Source organism: Euleptes europaea, chromosome 4, assembly GCF_029931775.1.
Source record: "Euleptes europaea isolate rEulEur1 chromosome 4, rEulEur1.hap1, whole genome shotgun sequence".
Taxonomy (NCBI): domain Eukaryota; kingdom Metazoa; phylum Chordata; class Lepidosauria; order Squamata; family Sphaerodactylidae; genus Euleptes; species Euleptes europaea.
This window is the reverse complement of record NC_079315.1, coordinates 20,185,006-20,204,229: the sequence shown is the minus strand read 5'-3', so window position 1 is coordinate 20,204,229 and position 19,224 is coordinate 20,185,006. Positions and strand designations below refer to the sequence as shown.

The following is a 19,224-nucleotide window of genomic DNA, read 5'->3' as shown; positions in this document are numbered from 1 at the left end:
CGGGCCAATGGACAAACTCAGGACACACCAGTTAACACTATTCCTTTGACCAGGACCAAGCGTAAAGCCCCTCCTGAGCGAGCAAGCTTTCAGGTTCCCCAGAACTCTTCATCATGTCAGGTGTTAAGCCAAAAATAAATAATGATAATAATAAGAGTTGGTTTTTATATGCCAGCTTTCTCTACCACTTAAGGGAGTATCAAACCGGCTTACAATCGCCTTCCTTCCCACAACAGACACCCTGTGAGTTAGGTGGGGCTGAGAGAGCTGTGACTAGCCCAAGGTCACCCAGCTGGCTTTGTGTGGAGTGGGGAAACAAATCGTTCTCCAGATTAGCCTCCGCCGCTCATGTGGAGTGGGGAATCGAACCCGGTTCTCCAGATCAGAGTCCACTGCTCTTAACCACTACACCATGGGGAAGGAGAAGGGGGGGAAAGACGCAGAACGTGACAAATCACCTTCTGAGACAGTGTTCGGTCCACCCATGGCTGTGATGGAGAGTTGGAGGAGCGTCAGAGACAGGGAGGGGCCTTCTCAGCTGTGCCATGGAACTCTCTGCTCCCCCCACTTGTTTTTCCAAGCCCCCCCCCTTTCCTGACCTTTCGGTTTTCCAAATATCTGTGCAAGGGCCTTGAGTTGAGCTGCGCTGCGCGTACACTAAAATAGTTGGGTTTTCTTCCCAGCCGCAATGTTAAATTTTTAAGATTGTTATTCTGTCTTTAGTTTGGCTATGACTTTTTGAGCTCATGCAATAAAACTGTTAATGCAGAATTCTGTTTAACTTTTTAAAAGTTTGGGCTGCCGGAAGCCGAGGAGTGCAAGCTCGGAGTGGAAAGAATCCTTAAAAAAAAAAAGACCTCTACCTTACAAGGAAGAGATGTATCTCAGGGGTAGAGACACTCATATTCTGCAGGCATTGGGTCCCAGGTTCTGTCTCTGGCACCCACAGTTAAAGGGCAGCGGGTGCTAGAGAATAGCTTCCTCTGCATCAAACACTGGAAGCTGCCTTCTACTGAGTCACACCATGGGTCTACCCAGGTTAGTACTGTCTACTCTGGCCGGCAACAGCTCTCTAAGGTCTCAGGAACCAATCACCTACTACCGGATCCTTTTTAACGACAGTTGCCTGGGATTGAACCTGGGAGCTCTGGCACGCAAAGCAGAGGCTTTACCCCTGGAGCCAGGGCCCCTTAGGTAAAGGTCCCCTGTGCAAGCACCGGGTCATTACTGACCCATGGGGTGACATCACATCCCGATGTTTACTAGGCAGACTTTGTTTATGGGGTGGTTTGCCATTGCCTTCCCCAGTCGTCTTCCCTTTACCCCCAGCAAGCTGGGTACTCATTTTACTGACCTTGGAAGGATGGAAGGCTGAGTCAACCTTGAGCCGGCTACCTGAAACCGACTTCCGCCAGGATCGAACTCAGGTCGTGAGCAGAGCTTTTGACTGCAGTACTACAGGTTATCACTCTGCGTCACGGGGCTTTTTCAGGGCCCCTTACTGAGCAGATAATACTGCGTTAGATGGACTAATGGCCTGATATCTGTATAAGGAAGCTTCCTGTCTTCGTAAAGGAGTCTTCCTATCAATGCTTGAGCGATCCAAATCACACCCAGCCTGGAGAGCAAATCCAGAGCTGCTTTGCACCAAAGGCTACCGGGATGACTGGAGAACTACTTTTGAACTTAGCACGGCTCAACCGACTACAGCTCCTTGCTTCACGTGAAGATTCCCGTTATCTGCAGACAGAAGGGCTTTTCCTTCATGAACAGCATCTTCTCATTCCTTCCTTCCCTTTTCTGGTTTCTTTGCTCAGCATCAAGTCATCGGAAGGTTTCTGGGGAACGTGCCGAATTATTCACCAGTTTGAGATGTCGTGGTTGGTACTGCGCGTTACAGGCAAGGTTATTGTGTTACTGGTGGTTTTGCCTCTGTCTAGAGCAGAGATCACCAGCAGGTCGAATTCAGGGAGTAGAGCCATCTAGCCTCTAGGGCCCTCACACAATTTTAATCATGGTGTGGTACATGCTTTGCCCAATGTTTCTTTCCTTTCCCTAGATTTAACAGCCACCGGCTATCCATCAACCACTTCACACTCTAAAAAGGGGAGATGAAATTAAAAATTTCCTTGACGCAATAAGGAGAAAAGTTGCCACATCTCTCACGCAATTGACCAATCTATTTGACAGCAGGTAACACAGTTTCCTCTTCTCAGAAAGTGTCTTCAGCTGTTTTATCCAGGGAGTGATATATTTATTTTGTGCAACATTATTTTGTGGACATGCTAAAACAATGTAGACTAGGGAGTCTACTTGATCCGGACAAAACGGGCATTTTCGTTCTTCTGCAATAATTTTATTGTATCGCCCTTGTGTCTCAGCTGAGTCTGGGGCATGCCCAATGCTTCTACTGAAGAAACCGGGTTTCCAAGATGCGAACGCGAGGGAAGCTTCACACTTTTTACATTACTGCTGGGTTTTCTATATAATGCTTGTACGTGCCTGGGGGTGTGGAATAGAGTCCACGACTACAAAACCCATTAACTGATAATGGTAACAACATAACTACAGAGCATCCCCTTAAGTATTAAGCTCTGTACAGCTTGCAGAATGGTCACTCTTGAAAGAAGAAACCACTCCTTGTTAAAACAAACTCCCCCAAATTGTACCCTGAAAACTTAATTACATCTAGTTATTTGTTCTCTCCTTGTAAGCTGAAAGCCCAAAAGACTCCCGAAGCAGAAGCTCTAAGGACTGCAGTCATTATGGGGGTTTCAAGCCAATCTTCCCATTTCCTTTCCTATTCTGTTTCTTAGTCACTATCCCCAATCATTCCCCCAAGTTATCCATATTCTTTTGACCATTATCTTACACTGTCGCAAGCTCACAAGTACATCTAAAAGGTACTACTTTTAGGAGCCCTACCGACCGCTGATTGAATCCGCCGAGCACCATCTCAAAAGCCTCCCTACATAAAAAGATTAGTGAGACAATCTATTATGGAGAGTTTGACTAATGAAGAGCTAGAAGATTACCCAAAGCTGCACAGAACCCTTTAGCCTGTCCCCTCATCCTTCAACTGAAGAAACCAACCACAATAATCTACAAATTCACAGTTTCCCAATGGGTGCAGTTCCATGTACCTATGTGGGCTGTAGCTCAATGTGGTGTCCCAAATTCACTTGTGAATATACAGGAGACCACGACCAACCTCCATGCCTCAGTTCGGGAGCTGTCCACAATTAATGCTTCATCAAGTTTGTTTTAGGCATACCCTATCTTGCTTGGGGGGTGGGGGGACACAGCAACGCAACAAGCTGACTAAATGTGTAAATATGAACTCAAGTTGCATACATAATTCTACCAGGGGAAACAGCCAACAGATAGTATGCAAGCCACATTGTTCCTCCAATGGCAGTATCAAGTTTTAATCAAGACACAATAAAAAACTTTGCAGTTTCATTCCCAAGGGAGGGGGAAAAGGACGATCGATTTCAAAAAGCCAGACACATGCACCCCACATTTCAGAACAGAGATCTCTCTGAGTTTTGTACATCTTTCCGAGGCTGACCGCTACTTGGAGAGTTTATGAAAGAAAGATACATCACATAACAAAATCCACTTCTGCCCCCACGGACTGGGGTCTAAGCAGAGGTGGGGCGTGCCTCAGATTATGATGTCACAGGAACGACAGGTGAGGTCAAGTTTTGTTCAAAAATTACTTCTTGGGGAAGAAATAACACCTCCCAGCCCCCGTAAGCCTCCCATCTCAAAGAAGCTGCAGAACTGGACTGAATGAACCCAGGATGACTTGCAAGTTGCGTCAACTTGAACGGAGAAATTATACACCATACGCCGCAACATGTTGTCACCATAAACAAGCCAGAACACGGATGAGGACACTCAAATACACAGAACTAGCCTTGATGGACATCGTATCCCATTCTTCAGTTTACTAGCAGCATCAGAGCGCATTTCCCCTGCCTTAGAAGTAGCCCGTGTACTTAAGGGTACACATCAAGTAGAGAATATCTTACAGTACAAAACACCCCGGTCATTGATCCACGTGTACGAAACTCCAGAATCAACAGGCTTTCAAACATGTCAAGTTGTCCGTAGCTGGCAAAAGCCGTGTACGCCCATCTTCAAAAACGGCAGCTAACGATGCAGCCTTGACCGAGTCCAACCTGGGCAGGATCAAATCCAGCAAGCAGCATGGACTGAGCTACGCTTTGGAGGTCTCAGCATACCTGCTTACTCCTATACAATTCAATTATGCCCGACAGAAGGCACGTAGACCACTGAGTAAAGTAACAAGAAATGCGGGAAAGGAGTGAAACAACCATACATGTGGTTTCAAACAAATGCTTTGGGATAAACATCGAACATAACGTTGACTCACAGGAAAAATCTTCATAAATAGAACGCGGCCATGCAAATCCTTAATTTAAAGCCAAGATCTCCTTCCGTGAGTATGTGGGTTTCAGAAAACAAAAACACAACGTTCACTCAAACCAAAATTTTCCGCCAACGGGAAGCACTTTGGCTAAGCAACTGTCAATGCAGTATAAGGAACGCAGGCATCGTCAGAAAATAGTTTAATTATTTACAGGATGATTTCTCAGAATGATTACATAAAATACAGAAGACAAAAAAATGTACACCTCTCACAGACTCGAGAAGAAGATGCTGAGCAAACTCATGGCTGATAAGGTAAACTAAAGCACTTTGAATAAGGCAAACATTGAAGTAGTAAAAAAAAGTAATAAAAATCACAAAGACAATGGTGGTGGTGGGGGAGAAGAACAAAACTGAGGTTGTATGGTTCTTTGAAGGACAACCCTCCCCCCCCCCAAAAAAAATTAGGATTCGAAATGAAAGATCGCGATTTACGCCCCCCACTGGCAGCCACCATTAATATCATTGGTGTGCCCACCCTGTCTGACGTGGCCCGGAACTTCCCGTGCCCGGGGCACAACTTCCCAGTGTCCAGGGACCCCTGAATGTCATCCATGTCACGCTTCCCATTCAGTGTCCTATGACACAGACACACACACGCGCACAGTGGCTTGCAGAGTGCACGGTTTCAAAAGCGTGCAGGAACCGGGGAGGGCTTTTTTTCTCGCCCCCTTTCCTCAAACCTAAGGAGGCCACACGAACAGCACTCAAAGGATTCAGTTTTGCTGCCAATACATTTTGATATCCGCCCTCCTGCAGGGAGGGAGAAGGTTTAAAAAAGCGACTTGGATCCTTGGTTTTCGAATTCCGACCACGCGTCGTTCAGCTCCATGAAGATCATCTTGGCATACTGTTCGTAAGACTGCCCCGTGGCCTGGAAACAGAATAGATTAAGTAGCAACAGATTAAAGGATTATAATAAACAGACTGGTTTGGAATCGTTAGAGGCGATATAGAATAAAGTATAGATGATTTGAAAGATAATAAATTATAGTGATTATTTTCAAATGATTAAATGTAACTCTGGTTTTGTCAGTCTACAGTGGAAATATCAGCAATGAATAGATTATTAATTAAACAAACCTCTTGTAAAACACAAATAGTTTGTATTAGAAGACAATGTATACACCGATGCACTTGGAAGTCTGAAAATGCTGTATCCATGAGACAGTATGTGTACAATTTGATTTTATGTAATATATACATTTTCAATAAAATAGTATATATATAAAAAAGAAACAGAGGGATTTGACGGCCGCAGTTTCAATCACAGAGGACTATTCTGCTTCCTACCAAAAGCTAATCCTAAAAAGAAAAACAAAACAAAACAAAACCTTGGCACAGTACAGTTGTAGGAAAGAGCAAGAGTCCAGTAGCACCTTAAAGACTAACAAAATTTCTGGCTGGGTATGAGCTAATGATGAAGCTCAAGACTATGCATTTTCCTGGACTTAATAGAGATCTGGGATTCCTGCCTCATTATCAATGCTAATTTCTCCGCCCCTGCCACCCCTGTGCATATCACACCTAATCCAATCACACCTGCTAATGTCATTTATTTGCTTTTGACATTTACATTGCTGTCGTGTGTCTAATTCACTTGTCTCTACTAAAGGATAGATTCTAGCTGTATCTGAAGAAGTGAGCTGTGGCTCATGAAAGCTCACACCCTGTCAGAAATTTTGTTAGTCTTTAAGGAGCTACTGGACTCTTGCTCTTTTCTACTGCTAGTGACAGACTAACATGGCTACCCATCGTGACCTATCTCCACAGTACAGGGGTGTTAGGATACAAACTGGATCTCCACCCAACACCACTTAGGTCACCGGCCCAAGGGTTTAGCCTTAGTAATACGACTGTACTAGGTGTTCCAATGTACATTGCTTTGGACAGGGACTAGGCCTCCTGTAGGACTGGGTCAGAGACCTCAGCTCAGCCTTTCTGCAAAAGAACCTGCCAGTGGATGAAGTGAACAGCCAATGCTCCTATCCGGAGGTCCACACACCACACATTCTTCTTGTCTGCCTTTTAGATGCACAAAAGAGCAACCAAAATGATCAGGGGACTAGAGCAACTGCCCTATGAGGAGCGGTTAAAACACTCGCGGCTATTTAGCTTGGAAAGAAGGCGGTTAAGGGGAGACATGATAGAGGTCTATAAAACTAAGTATGGTTTGGAGAGAGTGGACAGGGAGAAGCTTTTCTCCCTCATAATACTAGAACACGGGGTCATCTGTTGAAGCCTGCAGGTACAGATTCAAAACAGATAAAAGGAAGTATTTCTTCACACAACGCATAGTTAAATTGTGGAACTCCCTGCCCCAGGATGTGGTGATGGCTGCCAACTTGGAAGGCTTTAAGAGGGGAGTGGACATGTTCATGGAGGAGAGGGCTATCCATGGCAACTAGTAAAAATGGATACTAGTCATGACGCACACCTATTCTCTCCAGGATCAGAGGAGCATGCCTATTATATTAGGTGCTTTGAAACACAGGCAGGATAATGCTGCTGCAGTCGTCTTGTTTGTGGGCTTCCTAAAGGCACCTGGTTGGCCACTGTGTGAACAGACTGCTGGACTTGATGGGCCTTGCTCTGATCCAGCATGGCCTTTATTATGTTTTTGGTATTCAAAAGTCATTTGGCAGAAGCTGCGGGACGAAAAGCAGCAGAGACGCTCACCTTATCTGGATGAACAATGAGGACTGCCTTCCTATAGTACTTCTTGACTTGTTCCGGGGTCACCAGGTCAGCCATGCCCACCTGCTTCCATTTGGTTTCGCCTTCCCAGAGCACAGTGTGAAGCGTGGATAATAAAGCTCTTATATTTCTCTCTTTCCCATCAATCCAATCTAGAATCTAAGAGAAAGAAAAAATGGCAAAGCCCACGTAAGCAAGATGATGAACATTAAGAGCTGATCTTCTTGAAATACTCTATATACCAACTTTGGAGGATGTGGCCCACTAAAAAGAAAACAATCTAACTCAGTAGAGAATGTTCATATGCAACTAATTAATACAGACTTACAACGGGCCACTTACCTGGTCACCTCTAACAAGCAACAATTGCCTCAAGGTGACCAGCAAGGAAGTTTCTGCACATGGGATGAGACCTGGCTCTTTTCGTGTCATAAATGGACAAAAAATTAACACAGATGCATTTGAAAGTTCTAAATGTAAAGCTTAGCACCAAAACGTCGCAAGGAAGAGAAAGGCCCATTTATTCACTGAAGGATTTTAAGCCACGAAAACACATTTTCTTATTATGTGGCATCTTCTGGGACCCTTCTTCCCCACTCTATGGACATATGAATATGAACCTTGGTACTTTTTGCTACTCCATAATGCACACAAAAAAAGCAAAAAACAACCCACTGATACTTGGTGGGTTTAGGTGGAGAGGTCTATATTCAGAAGTAAAGACTCCCCCACTCGGAAACTGCTGCAGATAAGAGTTGGCACTTGTTTTTCTATCACTCCAGAACCCTTTCGTCTCACCAGCCTGCCTCAACCCCCCGGTCATCCAAAGCTGCTTCAAATCATCAAAACATCGATCCATTCATACTGCAACCCTAAGCAAGGTTACCCCCTTCTAAGCCTATTCGATGGACTTAGAAGAGGGTAAACTCTGCTTAGCATTGCAATGTTAGCCTAGTAGTCGCTGACCGGCAGCACCCAGGATGGAGGCCTTCCCGAGTCTTGTTCCCTGACTCTGAACAACAACAAAAGGGCCAGGGACTGAACCTGGGATTTTCTGCATGTAGAGGACATGATATACCGCCAACCTATGGCTTTTTCCCTCCTCCACCGCCCCCTCACCTAGAACCATGGAGTTGGAAGGGGCCATACAGGCCATCTAGTACCAACCCCCTGCTTAATGCAGGATCAGCCTACAGCATCCCTGACAAGTGCTTGTCCAGCCTCGGCTTAAAGACTGCCAGTGAAGGGGAGCTCTCCACCACCCTAGGGAGCTGATTCCACTATCGAACAACTCTTACTGTAAAAAAAATAATTCCTAAAACCCGCCGGTACCTTTCCACCCGCAATTTAAACCCATTATTGCGAGTCCTATCTTCTGCTGCCAACAGGAACAGCTCCCTGCCCTCCTCTGAGTGACAGCCCTTCAAATACTTAAAGTGAGCAATCATGTCCCTCCTCAAAAGCCTCTTCTCCAGACTAAACATTCCCAACTCCCTCAGCCTTTCCTCATAGGGCTTGGTCTCAAAACCCCTGATCATCCTCGTCGCTCTCCTCTGCACCCGCTCCATTCTTTCCTCATAGGGCCTGGTTTCCTCATAGGGCTTGGTCTCCTTTCCCATACTACCTACAAACCCTCCCCTAACACCCACCCTTTCCAGCTGCTTACCACGCGTTATCCCCCTCCTCCTCTTTCATCTCTCTCATCATCCCTTAACATTATAAAAGCGTCAGCTTGCAGCACACAGGGAGTAACAGCACCACGGAAAACTTCTGCAAACCTTCAATTTTAGGGGATCCATATCTTTAGACATTTCCTGCTTTCTCATCTCAGCAATGGTCTTTGGTCCTTTTCTGTCCGATTTGGCTGAAAACCCTTGGTTCGACAGCAGATCCTCAAAATCGTTTTCTGTAACTTTGGGCTTTTGTCCTGTTCGATGAAATCAGAATTAGGAGGCTACCTCGCAGGCCAGGAAGTGACACAGAAGCGAAACTGAACTAATAGTAAGACGTCCAAATTATCGTAGTTAAAAGAAACTCCTTCCATAGCAGACTGACAAGTGACCTTCTGGTGGGATCTCAACTCTTACGTTCCCCCTTCAGCCAAATGCCAACGAGCTTTAGGACGACCCCGACAGCTGGCCTTTTAAGGATACACAGCAAACGAGAGAGTCTACTGACTCAACAGGGTGGCTGAGGGTGAGCTAAGAAATCTTTGGTTCTCATGTCCGACATCAGGTGTAGGTAAGACACTGTTCCCATGAGATTATACTGTCAGCCTTAGCCTTCCTTCTGAAACACTGAATAATAGAACTACTGCAGCATCATACAGAAGAACATTGGATAGGGGATATAAGAAAAAGAGTTGTTTAAATGCCAACTTTCTCTACCACTTGAGGGAGAATCAAACCGGCTTACAAATCACCTTCCCTTCCTTTCCCCTCAACAGACACCCTGTGAGGTAGGTGGGGCTGAGAGAGATCTAAGAGAGCTGTGACTAGCCCAAGGTCACCTAGCTGGCTTTGTGCGTAGGATTGGGGAAACAAATCCAGTTCACCAGATTAGCCTCCGCCGCTCACGTGGGGGAGTGGGGAATCAAACCCGGCTCTCCAGATCAGAGTCCACCGCTCCAGACCACCGCTCTTAACCACTACGCCACGCTGGCTTTCCAAGTTACTCAAGCTAAAATCTTCAATTAAGCTGAGCAGGTGACTTTGGTATAGCCACTACGGTGGCGGTGTTCTTTGGCTTAAAGAGTGTGTGCTGAGTTAGTAGCCAAACTGTATTTCCAGGGCAGCTCTTAGAGCAGGATTGGGCCAGAAATCCCTGGAGGCCCTTGCGTGGCAAAGAGCCTTTTTATTATACCGTAAGACTCTTGTGTCTAGTAGCTGGGGTCTGAACTGTAGCCAGCAGCATGTACAGCCCTGCTGAACTGCTGTGGGGAATATGCCAAGCTAGCAAAGCCAGGTGCCTTATACTTCTGATGAATGGCCCCTGTTTCCCTTAGAACATGAGACGGCTCTATTGACAGCACCCACAATCCTTGGTAGTCCTGACAGAATAAGCCCATGAGGTTTGAGTCTCAGAGTTTCTGATGAAGTTCGTGTGTTAAAGACCCAAAGGACTGAACTTGGCTGATGGCTAGAGACCTAGGTAAATGAATGAGTGGGTTGGTGGGGAGAGGAGATTCCTCAAACTGATGGGGGAAATGAGAGAGAGAAACACACAAATACGTTTCTAAGAATAGCTTTTATAATAGATAAACTTAAAAACTCAGATTCCCAAACATTTCTGCTGACAGAAACTGCAACTTCATCGTCTCTCCCCTTCCACTGCTGCCCAAAATGCCCCCAAATGCTCCCCAAGAGACATTCTGAGCAGCAGTGGAACAGCATGGGGGCATCAGAGGTCTGTGTTGGGAGGAGGGAATTGGCGAAAATCACCCTCCCAATCTGTCAGTGGAAATCAGCTGCAGCAGGGGGTCCCCAAACTGGTGCTTGCTGGCAACTTGGTGCCCGTCACCACCTTACCTGGTGCCCAGCAAGTCTTTTCAGAAAGTAAGTGGAGCCAGGTGGGGCTCCCGCCCAGCACAGCTTCTGGTAGGCCACCGGAGACCCCATTTGGCTGTGCGGCTGAAAATACCATTGCTTTGGCAGGAGATGCCGCCAGTGTTGGTTTTATTCTCCCTCTTGTTCCTCCCTCCCAGTGTATTTTTAAAATGACCCCTGCACTTGGACTTCCTCTGGATGTGTGGATGGCTCCACCTCCCATGGCAGCCATTTTTGTGGTGGAGCCCACCATGCTGGGTCAAAATTCCAAAGAAGAAGAAGAGCTGGTTTCTATATGCCGACTTTCTCTACCACTTAAGGAAGAATCAAACCGGCTTACAATCACCTTCCCTTCCCCGCCCCACAACAGACACTCTATGAGGTAGGTAGGGCTAAGAGAGCTCTAAGAGAGCTGTGACTCGCCCAAGGTCACCCAGCTGGCTTCGTGTGTAGGAGTGGGGAAACAAATCCAGTTCACCAGATTAGCCTCCGCTGCTCATGAGGAGGAGTGGGGAATCAAACCCGGTTCTCCAGATCAGAGTCCACCGCTCTGCACCACTGCTCTTAACCACACCACGCTAGCTCTCCAAGCAAAGGTGCCCCCAAAGGCTCAAAAAGGCTGGGAACTACTGCTCTGCAGGATCGGACTCCAGTGCCTTGGAATCAAAGCTCAGAGAAGCATGCTGCCCCTGTCACGTGGGGGGGTGGGGAGAAACCTTACCGAAGCCTGGGGCTCTGATGCCTCTCTCTTCCCGCCCTCCAATGACGCTGAAATTCACAGTGTAGTTAGGCTTTGATTGCCCGCCTGGCTTGCTCGGCTCTGGCAGTTTCGGCTGCGACTGGGACTGCCATGACGTGCCCGCGCCTTGCGGCTTCCCGGCCGGCCGCTGGCTCCCTGCTTTCTGAGACTGAGCAGGCTTGGCGGCAAAACCGCTTGCCGAGAATCCTCCGCTGGAAGTACCTGGGCAACAATGGGGGGGCAGTTTAAGTCGAATTCTCCGCTGCCTTTCAAACGATTGAATGCAGAAACAGTCTCGCACCCTCCTAGCTTCCACCAACACCGTGATTTACAAGTGCATCTTGAAGTGGCCCGGTTGGCAAAAGTGTGCAAGCGTCTCTTTATAGGCTGAATCGCAAGCTCAGCGGTAAGGTGGGGGGGAGGTTCCTGGAGAGGACACAGTGGTGGCCAGAAGCACAGGTGGCTTTAACAGAGAGAGACTCATGGAGATTAGGCCTACTATGGAACTACTATGGAATTAGATGACCCTGGTGGTCCCTTCCATCTCTACATAGATTCAGATTAATTTATTAATACGGCAGATGCTATTAAAAACATTCATATCAGTTATGGAATTAAAATTGGAGAGTATACATTAACTAAAACTATAGGATATACAATTCATAAACAGTTTATATAATTGAAACAGACCTCAAATTAATAAAGCATTCTCTATTTTAAGTTAAGTTGCTAAAGCCCCAACTTTGCCTGACAGATCTTATATATTGCAGCTTCCACTTAAGAGCCCCTTTAAGGCGACCTTTTGTGTTTGCTCCCCCCCCGTATCGAAGCATTCACTGAAGGAAGCGTGCAGAATCCCAGCCACGGCTTAGCTATGCAAACGACTATTGCTAATGGCTATGCAAACAAAGGAGAAGGCGAGTGTGGGGGGGTGGAATTTGTTTGACTTTCTCCTGTTACATCGGGACCGTGAATAGTCATTTTAAAGGTCGGATTTAAAAAATCAGCATTGAGCGAGGAGCAGAATCGACCCTGCATAAATGGCCAGAAAGTCCTTTGCACAGAAGTTCAAAACAAAGAAGCTATACACTCACTAGTAATGTGGAATGTTTCTGAACAGGGTGGCATTTGGTAGCTAGTGGGAATTAATTGCATGTGGTGCCCCGATCCTTTTTTTTTTTAAATGACCCCCTTTCAAAATCCGTGGAGGTTTCAACCATCTGATCCACCCTAAAAAACACAAAACGCGCACCCTCTCTAGGCCCACTCTCCCCACCCCCCTCGGTTAATAACCCCTCGCACACTTACTCGGAAGGCCAGTCCGCAGGTCCGTGAGGTCGGCAAAAGGGTCGAAAGTCTGCGATTTTGCTTGGCTGAAGGAGAGGCCTGAGGAGATGCCCGACGGGCCTCCCGCTGTAAAAGCTTGCCCTGCGCCACGTGACAGAAAACAGTTAAGAAAACGCCGCTGCGAGAAGCTGCAAACGGTTATATTACAACTAAGGCAGGGTTGATATTACAACAAAACATCCCTAAAACACCAGAGATGATGCTGTTAAGTATAATACCGGATACCATAGTGACTCAGAGATCGTTTTTGATGTATGCCACCACAGCCGCTAGATTGGTATATGCTAAGAGATGGAAAATGACTGAGACACCAAATAAGACTGAGTGGATAGAAAAAATGATGGAACTAGCTGAAATGGCAAAACTTACAGCATTAATAAATCAAAAAGAAGATATTGAATTTGTGACAGAATGGGAGGCATGGACAAAATATTGTATGAATGAATTTAATTGTGATATTAAGGGATATATTTTGATCTAATTCAGATTCGTTGAAGTAGATATGGGTGATTTATTATAAGGAATTAGACAATAAATACAAAGAGAGTAACAATGATAATAAGGAGATAGAGGAGGGGAGAGGGGAAGTTAAAGAAATATATATTAGATATGATAAGACAACATTGTTATGTTATATCATTGGTTAATGGATATATGTAATTGAATATGAATGAATTTGAAAAAATAAAAATTTTTATTAAAAAAAAATATTACAACTAAGGCAGGCGGCCCTGACAATGAATGTTCTCGGAAGCTCAGCAGGGTTGGGCCTGGTTGGTATTTGGAGGGGAGTAAAAAGGTAAAGGTCCCCTGTGCAAGCACCAGGTCATTTCTGACCCATGGGGTGACATCACATCCCGACGTTTCCTACGCAGACTGTGTTTACGGGGTGGTTTGCCAGTGCCTTCCCCAGTCATCTTCCCTTTACCCCCAGCAAGCTGGGTACTCGTTTTACCGACCTCAGAAGGATGGAAGGCTGAGTCAACCTTGAGCCAGCTACCTGAAACCGACTTCCGTCGGGATCGAACTCAGGTTGTGAGCAGAGCTTGGACTGCATTATTGCAGCTTACCACTCTGCACCGTGGGGCTCCTATTTGGAGGGGAGACCAACGAGGAATACCAGGGTTGCTATGTAAGGCAGGCGACGGCAAACCATCTCTGCATATCTCTTGCCTCGAAAACTCTAGAGAATAGCCATTAAGTCAGCTGTGATTTGTTGGCACTTTCCACCACCAAGCAGGTGGCATCTAGACTGGGTGCAGCACAGTGGCTAAAGGAGAAGAGAAGAGCAAGAGGCCAGTGGCACCTTAAAGACTAACCAAATTTCTGGCAGGGTATGAGCTTTTGTGCGCCACAGCTCACTTCTTCAGATGCAGCTGAAGGAGAAAGCAGTAGCTAAAGGAGGAGGAAGAAGAAGTAGTGTTGGTTTTCATATGCCAACTTTCTCTCCCACTTAAGGAAGAATCAAATGGGCTTATGATCTCCTTCCCTTCCCCTCCCCACAACAGACACCCTGTGAGGTAGGTGGGGCTGAGAGAGCTCTAAGAGAGCTGTGACTAGCCCAAGGTCACCCAGCTGGCTTCGCGTGAAGGAGCGGACAAACAAATCCAGTTCACCAGATTAGCCTCCGCTGCTCATGTGGAGGAGTGGGGAATCAAACCCCGGTTCTCCAGATCAGAGTCCACTGCTCCAAACCACCGCTCTTAACTACTACACCACGTTTGAAGCAGTAGCCATTCTCTCTCAGCCCCCTCGTGCAATATAGGAAGAGTAATACTAGCTCCCTTATCAGGCTGTTCTAAAAACCACACAATTATACATGCCACGTTTTGAGCACTCGAGAAGCGCAACTAAGATTATTAAAGCAGGGGATCTCGGTGCAGTTGGCCTGAAAATTTACAAAAGACAGGCCAGAGCTCTGTCTTTTGTGTCAAAAGAAGAAGAGTTGGTTTTTATATGCCGACTTTCTCTACCACTTAAGGAAGAATCAAACCGGCTTACAGTCACCTTCCCTTTCCCTTCCCTACAACAAACACCCTGTGAGGTAAGTGGGGCTAGTCAGAGCTCTAGGACAGCTGTGACTAGCCCAAGGTCACCCAGCTGGCTTCGTGTGTTCAAATGCTGGGAGTCAGTTTCCCCTGCATGGAAAAGGGGGGGGGGGGTCAGGTTATACATTTGTTCCATGGATATCCAGGGGGGATGTCAGAGGTAAATCTTCTGCATTAAATTGTGGAAACAAATCCAGTTCACCAGATTAGCCTCCGCCGCTCATGTGGAGGAGTGGGGAATCAAACCCGGTTCTCCAGATCAGAACCCACCACTCCAAACCACCGCGCTTAGCCACTACACCATGCTCTTCATAGGAGCTCATATCACTCAGAGCTTTAACATACGTGCACGATCCTGTGCATGTTTGCTAAGAGGTAAGCCCCATTGCGTTCAATGGGGGCTTTCTCCTGGGAAAGTGTGCCTGAGTCTGCAGCCTTGCAGTGCAATCCAATGCAGAGCTTCCCCCACTCTAAGGCAGTGGGCTGAGTAACTGGAAAAAAGGCTGAAGGTCACATTGCACAATACCTTCAAGGGAGGACTTCTTAAGCTGTGATGGTGCTGGACTGCTAACTGGTGCAGAATCTGCCCACGGTTCCCAGCCACCTAAGAGATCAGGCTGGCTTGCTGAGGAAGCCATTTTCGGCGTGTCAGGTGACAAACCTCCTAGAAAGGCAGAAACCAACGTCCACAGCATTAGGGTTAACAGTGTGAAGGACTCCGCATAATAAAGAAGAAGAGTTTTATATGCCAACTTTCTCTCCCACTTGAGGGAGAATCAAACAGGCTTACAGTCGACTTCCCTTCCCCTCCCCTCTACAGACACCCTGAGAGGTAGGTGGGGCTGTGAGAGCTCTGAGAGAGCTGTGACTAGCCCAAGGTCACCCAGCTGGCTTCATGTGGAGGAGTGGGGAAACAAATCCAGCTCGGCAGATGAGCCTCCACGGCTCACGTGGAGGAGTGGGGAATCAAGCCTAGTTCTCCAGATCAGAGTCCACTGCTCCAAACCACCGCTCTTAACCACTACACCACGCTTAACACTATGTAGATCAAAAAGTGGTAGCGCATGTATTTTTTAAAGTCCTCCTTTAGATTTGAAGAAGCTTGTTTGCAGAAACTGATTTACAGCAATTTACAGGGGAGGGGCCGTGGCTCGGTGGTAGAGCATCTGCTTGGCATGCACAAGGACCCAGGTTCAATCCACGGCATCTCCAGTTAAAGGGACCAGGCAAGTAGGTGATGTGAAAGACCTCTGTCTGCCTGAGACCCTGAAGAGCCGCTGCTTCTCTGAGTAGACAATACTGACTTTGATGGACCAAGGGTCCGATTCAGTAGAAGGCAACTTCCTGTGCTCAACATTTTTAGAAATAGGAAAGCTGCAAGCCTTTGGCCATCTTCTATAAGAGAAATCAGACGCTTACCAGACAGTATTCTTACCACATTTGGGTTCTGCCTTTTCCTCCAAGGAGCTCAAGGCATGTCAAGAGTTGTCTCATGGTACCCTCCCCCAACCCGTGCAGCGAGTGAGGCTAAAAAGGAGTGATCTGGTGGATCTACCAGCTCCCCATGAACCTCTGGGTGCCAACGTCACTTAAGCCTTGTTGGTCACATGAAGCTGCCTTATACCGAATCAGACGCTCGGTCCATCAAAGTCAGCATTGTCTACTCAGACTGGCAGCGGCTCTCCAGAGTCTCAGGCAAGGGTCTTTCACATCACCTACTCACCCAGTCCCTTTATCTGGAGATGCGGGGATTGATCCTGGGACCTTCTGCATGCCAAGCAGATGCTCTACCACTGAGCTACGGCCCTTCCCCAAGACCAACGGTTCAATTTCAATATATTGTTTTTAGAATGTTACTAATCGGTCAACGTGACCTCTTCCATCTGCCAACAAATTAACCAGCATTCACTGTTAGCCCTAAATGGTACACCATGAACTGCAAAGAGATGTTCTCTGATCTATACAGCTCGGATAGCGAGGAGTCAAAGATGAAAAGTATTTCAGAAATTTTAATCGGAGCCATAGAACAGCCGATGATTCACAAAAAACCTAAATTGAGGTGGCTGCCACCCTCCATGTCAGATGATGCATTTCTGAACTGGAGCCAAGGAGGCCCCATACTAAAAGGCGGCCCCCTTTCAGCTTCGGGAAACTGCTATTGTAAACGATGTTTAATACCATTTGAAAAGTGTAACAAGCATGACTTTGCCATCTCCTTGAGAAATGCCCATGTCCTTTTCAGTATCCTGCACACATGCTGGTAAAATACCATGTTTACAACCCACGTTAGATAACTTGGTAATTATATGGCATTTGACTCCTAGGTAATTATATGTCATTTGTCTCCTAAATATATCTAACAGGTAAGATGACAATGGTGTGGTTGGTGAGAAATATAGAGATTTATATGATTTTGAAGACAAACATTTTTCTTCCTCTTTCGTATAACAAGAACTTGGTACCTCTCAATGAAATGGACTGGCAACAAGTCCACAGCAGACAAAGCAAGTACATTAACCTTAACATCTGGATTTCACTATGCAAGGCGCAGGAATAGCCGTTTGTTTAGACCAGTGGCTCCCAAACTTTTCGGGCCATCGGCCCCTTGGTTCCACAAACTCAACCTCAGTGCCCCCTACCCAATCCTATAAAAAGCATTATTCAAAACAGGGGTTTGCATGACTCACTAAAGAAGATAATAACAATAAAATTTCAAAACAGTAACAATTAATTGCACATCTATTCAAAATCAAATAAAAACTTTTTAGTTGAAATTTATTCAACAAAACTGATGAACTTGATCCAGTGGTACCAGCTCTTCAAAGTCTGGAAAAAAATTCTGATGGTTTCCAACAAATTTGCCAGCTTGGTGCCATAGCTCGATTTATTGCAAATTAGTGAACAACACAGTTGAAGGGGCCCACCTCTAGCGCCCCCCTGCTGCCCTATTGCCTCTTAGTGCCCACCTAGGTAATCCTTCCCCAAGGGGTGGTACTGCCCACTTTGGGAACCACTGGTTTAGACAGTTTAAATATTTTAGACAGTTTCATGGACAGCTAGTCCATCAACAATGATTAACTATCAGGCTCCTACTTTGCCACAAACTTTCTAAAAAGCCTTTTAAGACAGCCCTTCGCTTGAGCAATCTTCTTAGTTTTTAAATCACGGACAACTAGGATTTCCCAAGCATCATCACATGAGAAATATCAGATTTCAGCCTGTTTGACGCACTTGCCTACATCCAACCTGCACTACCAAGAAAAAAAACATAACACTACCATTCAAAGTTTGCCTGTTGACTTCCAGAACCTTTTGACTCCTTTTCTTGCTCTGCAGGGTCACACATATAAGGCCCGCGGGGCCGGATCTGGCCCCTTGAGAGCTCATATCCGTCCCACAAGCCAGCTGAGGCAGCCGCCCCCCACTCTCGATCTGGGCTGGCAAGACATGGCCCGACCAAGTGACATTTATGTTATATCCGGCCCTAGTAACAATTGAGTTCAACACCCCTGGCCTAGTGTTCAGCACTGAGAATCAGTCACTAAAAGAAAGCATCTTCCGCCAAAGTTCAACCAGAGTTGCCAGATGACCAATGTTTCGGAAAAGCTACCCTCCTCTCCTATTGACCAACACTGTCAGGAACAGAGACCCTTACAGGTATAGGCAAGTCCTTAATCTCATGAGGAGAAAGGGAGAAAGAACATGCAAATGAGCATGTGAACCTCTAGGCTATCGTGGGTTATGACATTTCTCCATTTAAGACACTGGAGCGCTATTGCCACACCCTGGAGCAGACAAGAGTTAGCAAGATGGAGGAGAAATCTGATGTAATTAATGATAGCACAATGGAGAAGGTACAGTTCTTCACTGTCTGGTTAATATGCAAAACACCAGTCAACCCGCAGTAATCCCAACTCAAATCAGTCAAACGCTTTCAACTAAACATCTATTCATGCTTTAATCGCACCAATTCCAAATTCACGTCCCTTACGGCAGCATATTCCATGTAGAACACATGGGGAGCTTCGAAGGCTGAGCTAGAAACTAGAAACTGTAATAAAATAATTATATTGATTACAAGGTGTACACTATAAAATTGTCAAAAACACAGGGCCTGTATTACAGGCTACATATGAAATTATCCGTTACAGAATTCTTATGCACAGTTGATATACATTCAATATAAATTACCAATACGGGACCATAGGCGTTTCAGCCTGAATGGGGCTTCTTCAGTGGCCATAAATACAGTATGGTCCAGTACTGATAATTTGTATTGAATGTATATCAACTGTGTACAAGAATTTTGTAACAGATAATTTTATACGTAGCCTGTAATACAGGCTCTGTGTTTTTAAACAATTTTATAGTGTACACCTTGTAATACATA

At 46.1% G+C, this 19,224-nt stretch overlaps 1 protein-coding gene across 1 annotated transcript in view; it reads right to left on the bottom strand.

The window, feature by feature from the left end:
• Window positions 1-5,230: 5,230 nt before the first annotated feature.
• GAK (cyclin G associated kinase) overlaps window positions 5,231-19,224 on the bottom strand; it is a 108,166-nt gene continuing 94,172 nt past the window's right edge. The window contains exons 23-28 of the mRNA XM_056847974.1: window positions 15,361-15,498; window positions 12,748-12,867; window positions 11,422-11,661; window positions 8,934-9,082; window positions 7,138-7,314; window positions 5,231-5,332 (exon numbers count right to left, since the gene is read on the bottom strand). Of these exons, the coding sequence (XP_056703952.1) occupies window positions 5,231-5,332; window positions 7,138-7,314; window positions 8,934-9,082; window positions 11,422-11,661; window positions 12,748-12,867; window positions 15,361-15,498 (926 nt within the window). The remainder of the gene's footprint in view (window positions 5,333-7,137; window positions 7,315-8,933; window positions 9,083-11,421; window positions 11,662-12,747; window positions 12,868-15,360; window positions 15,499-19,224) is intronic.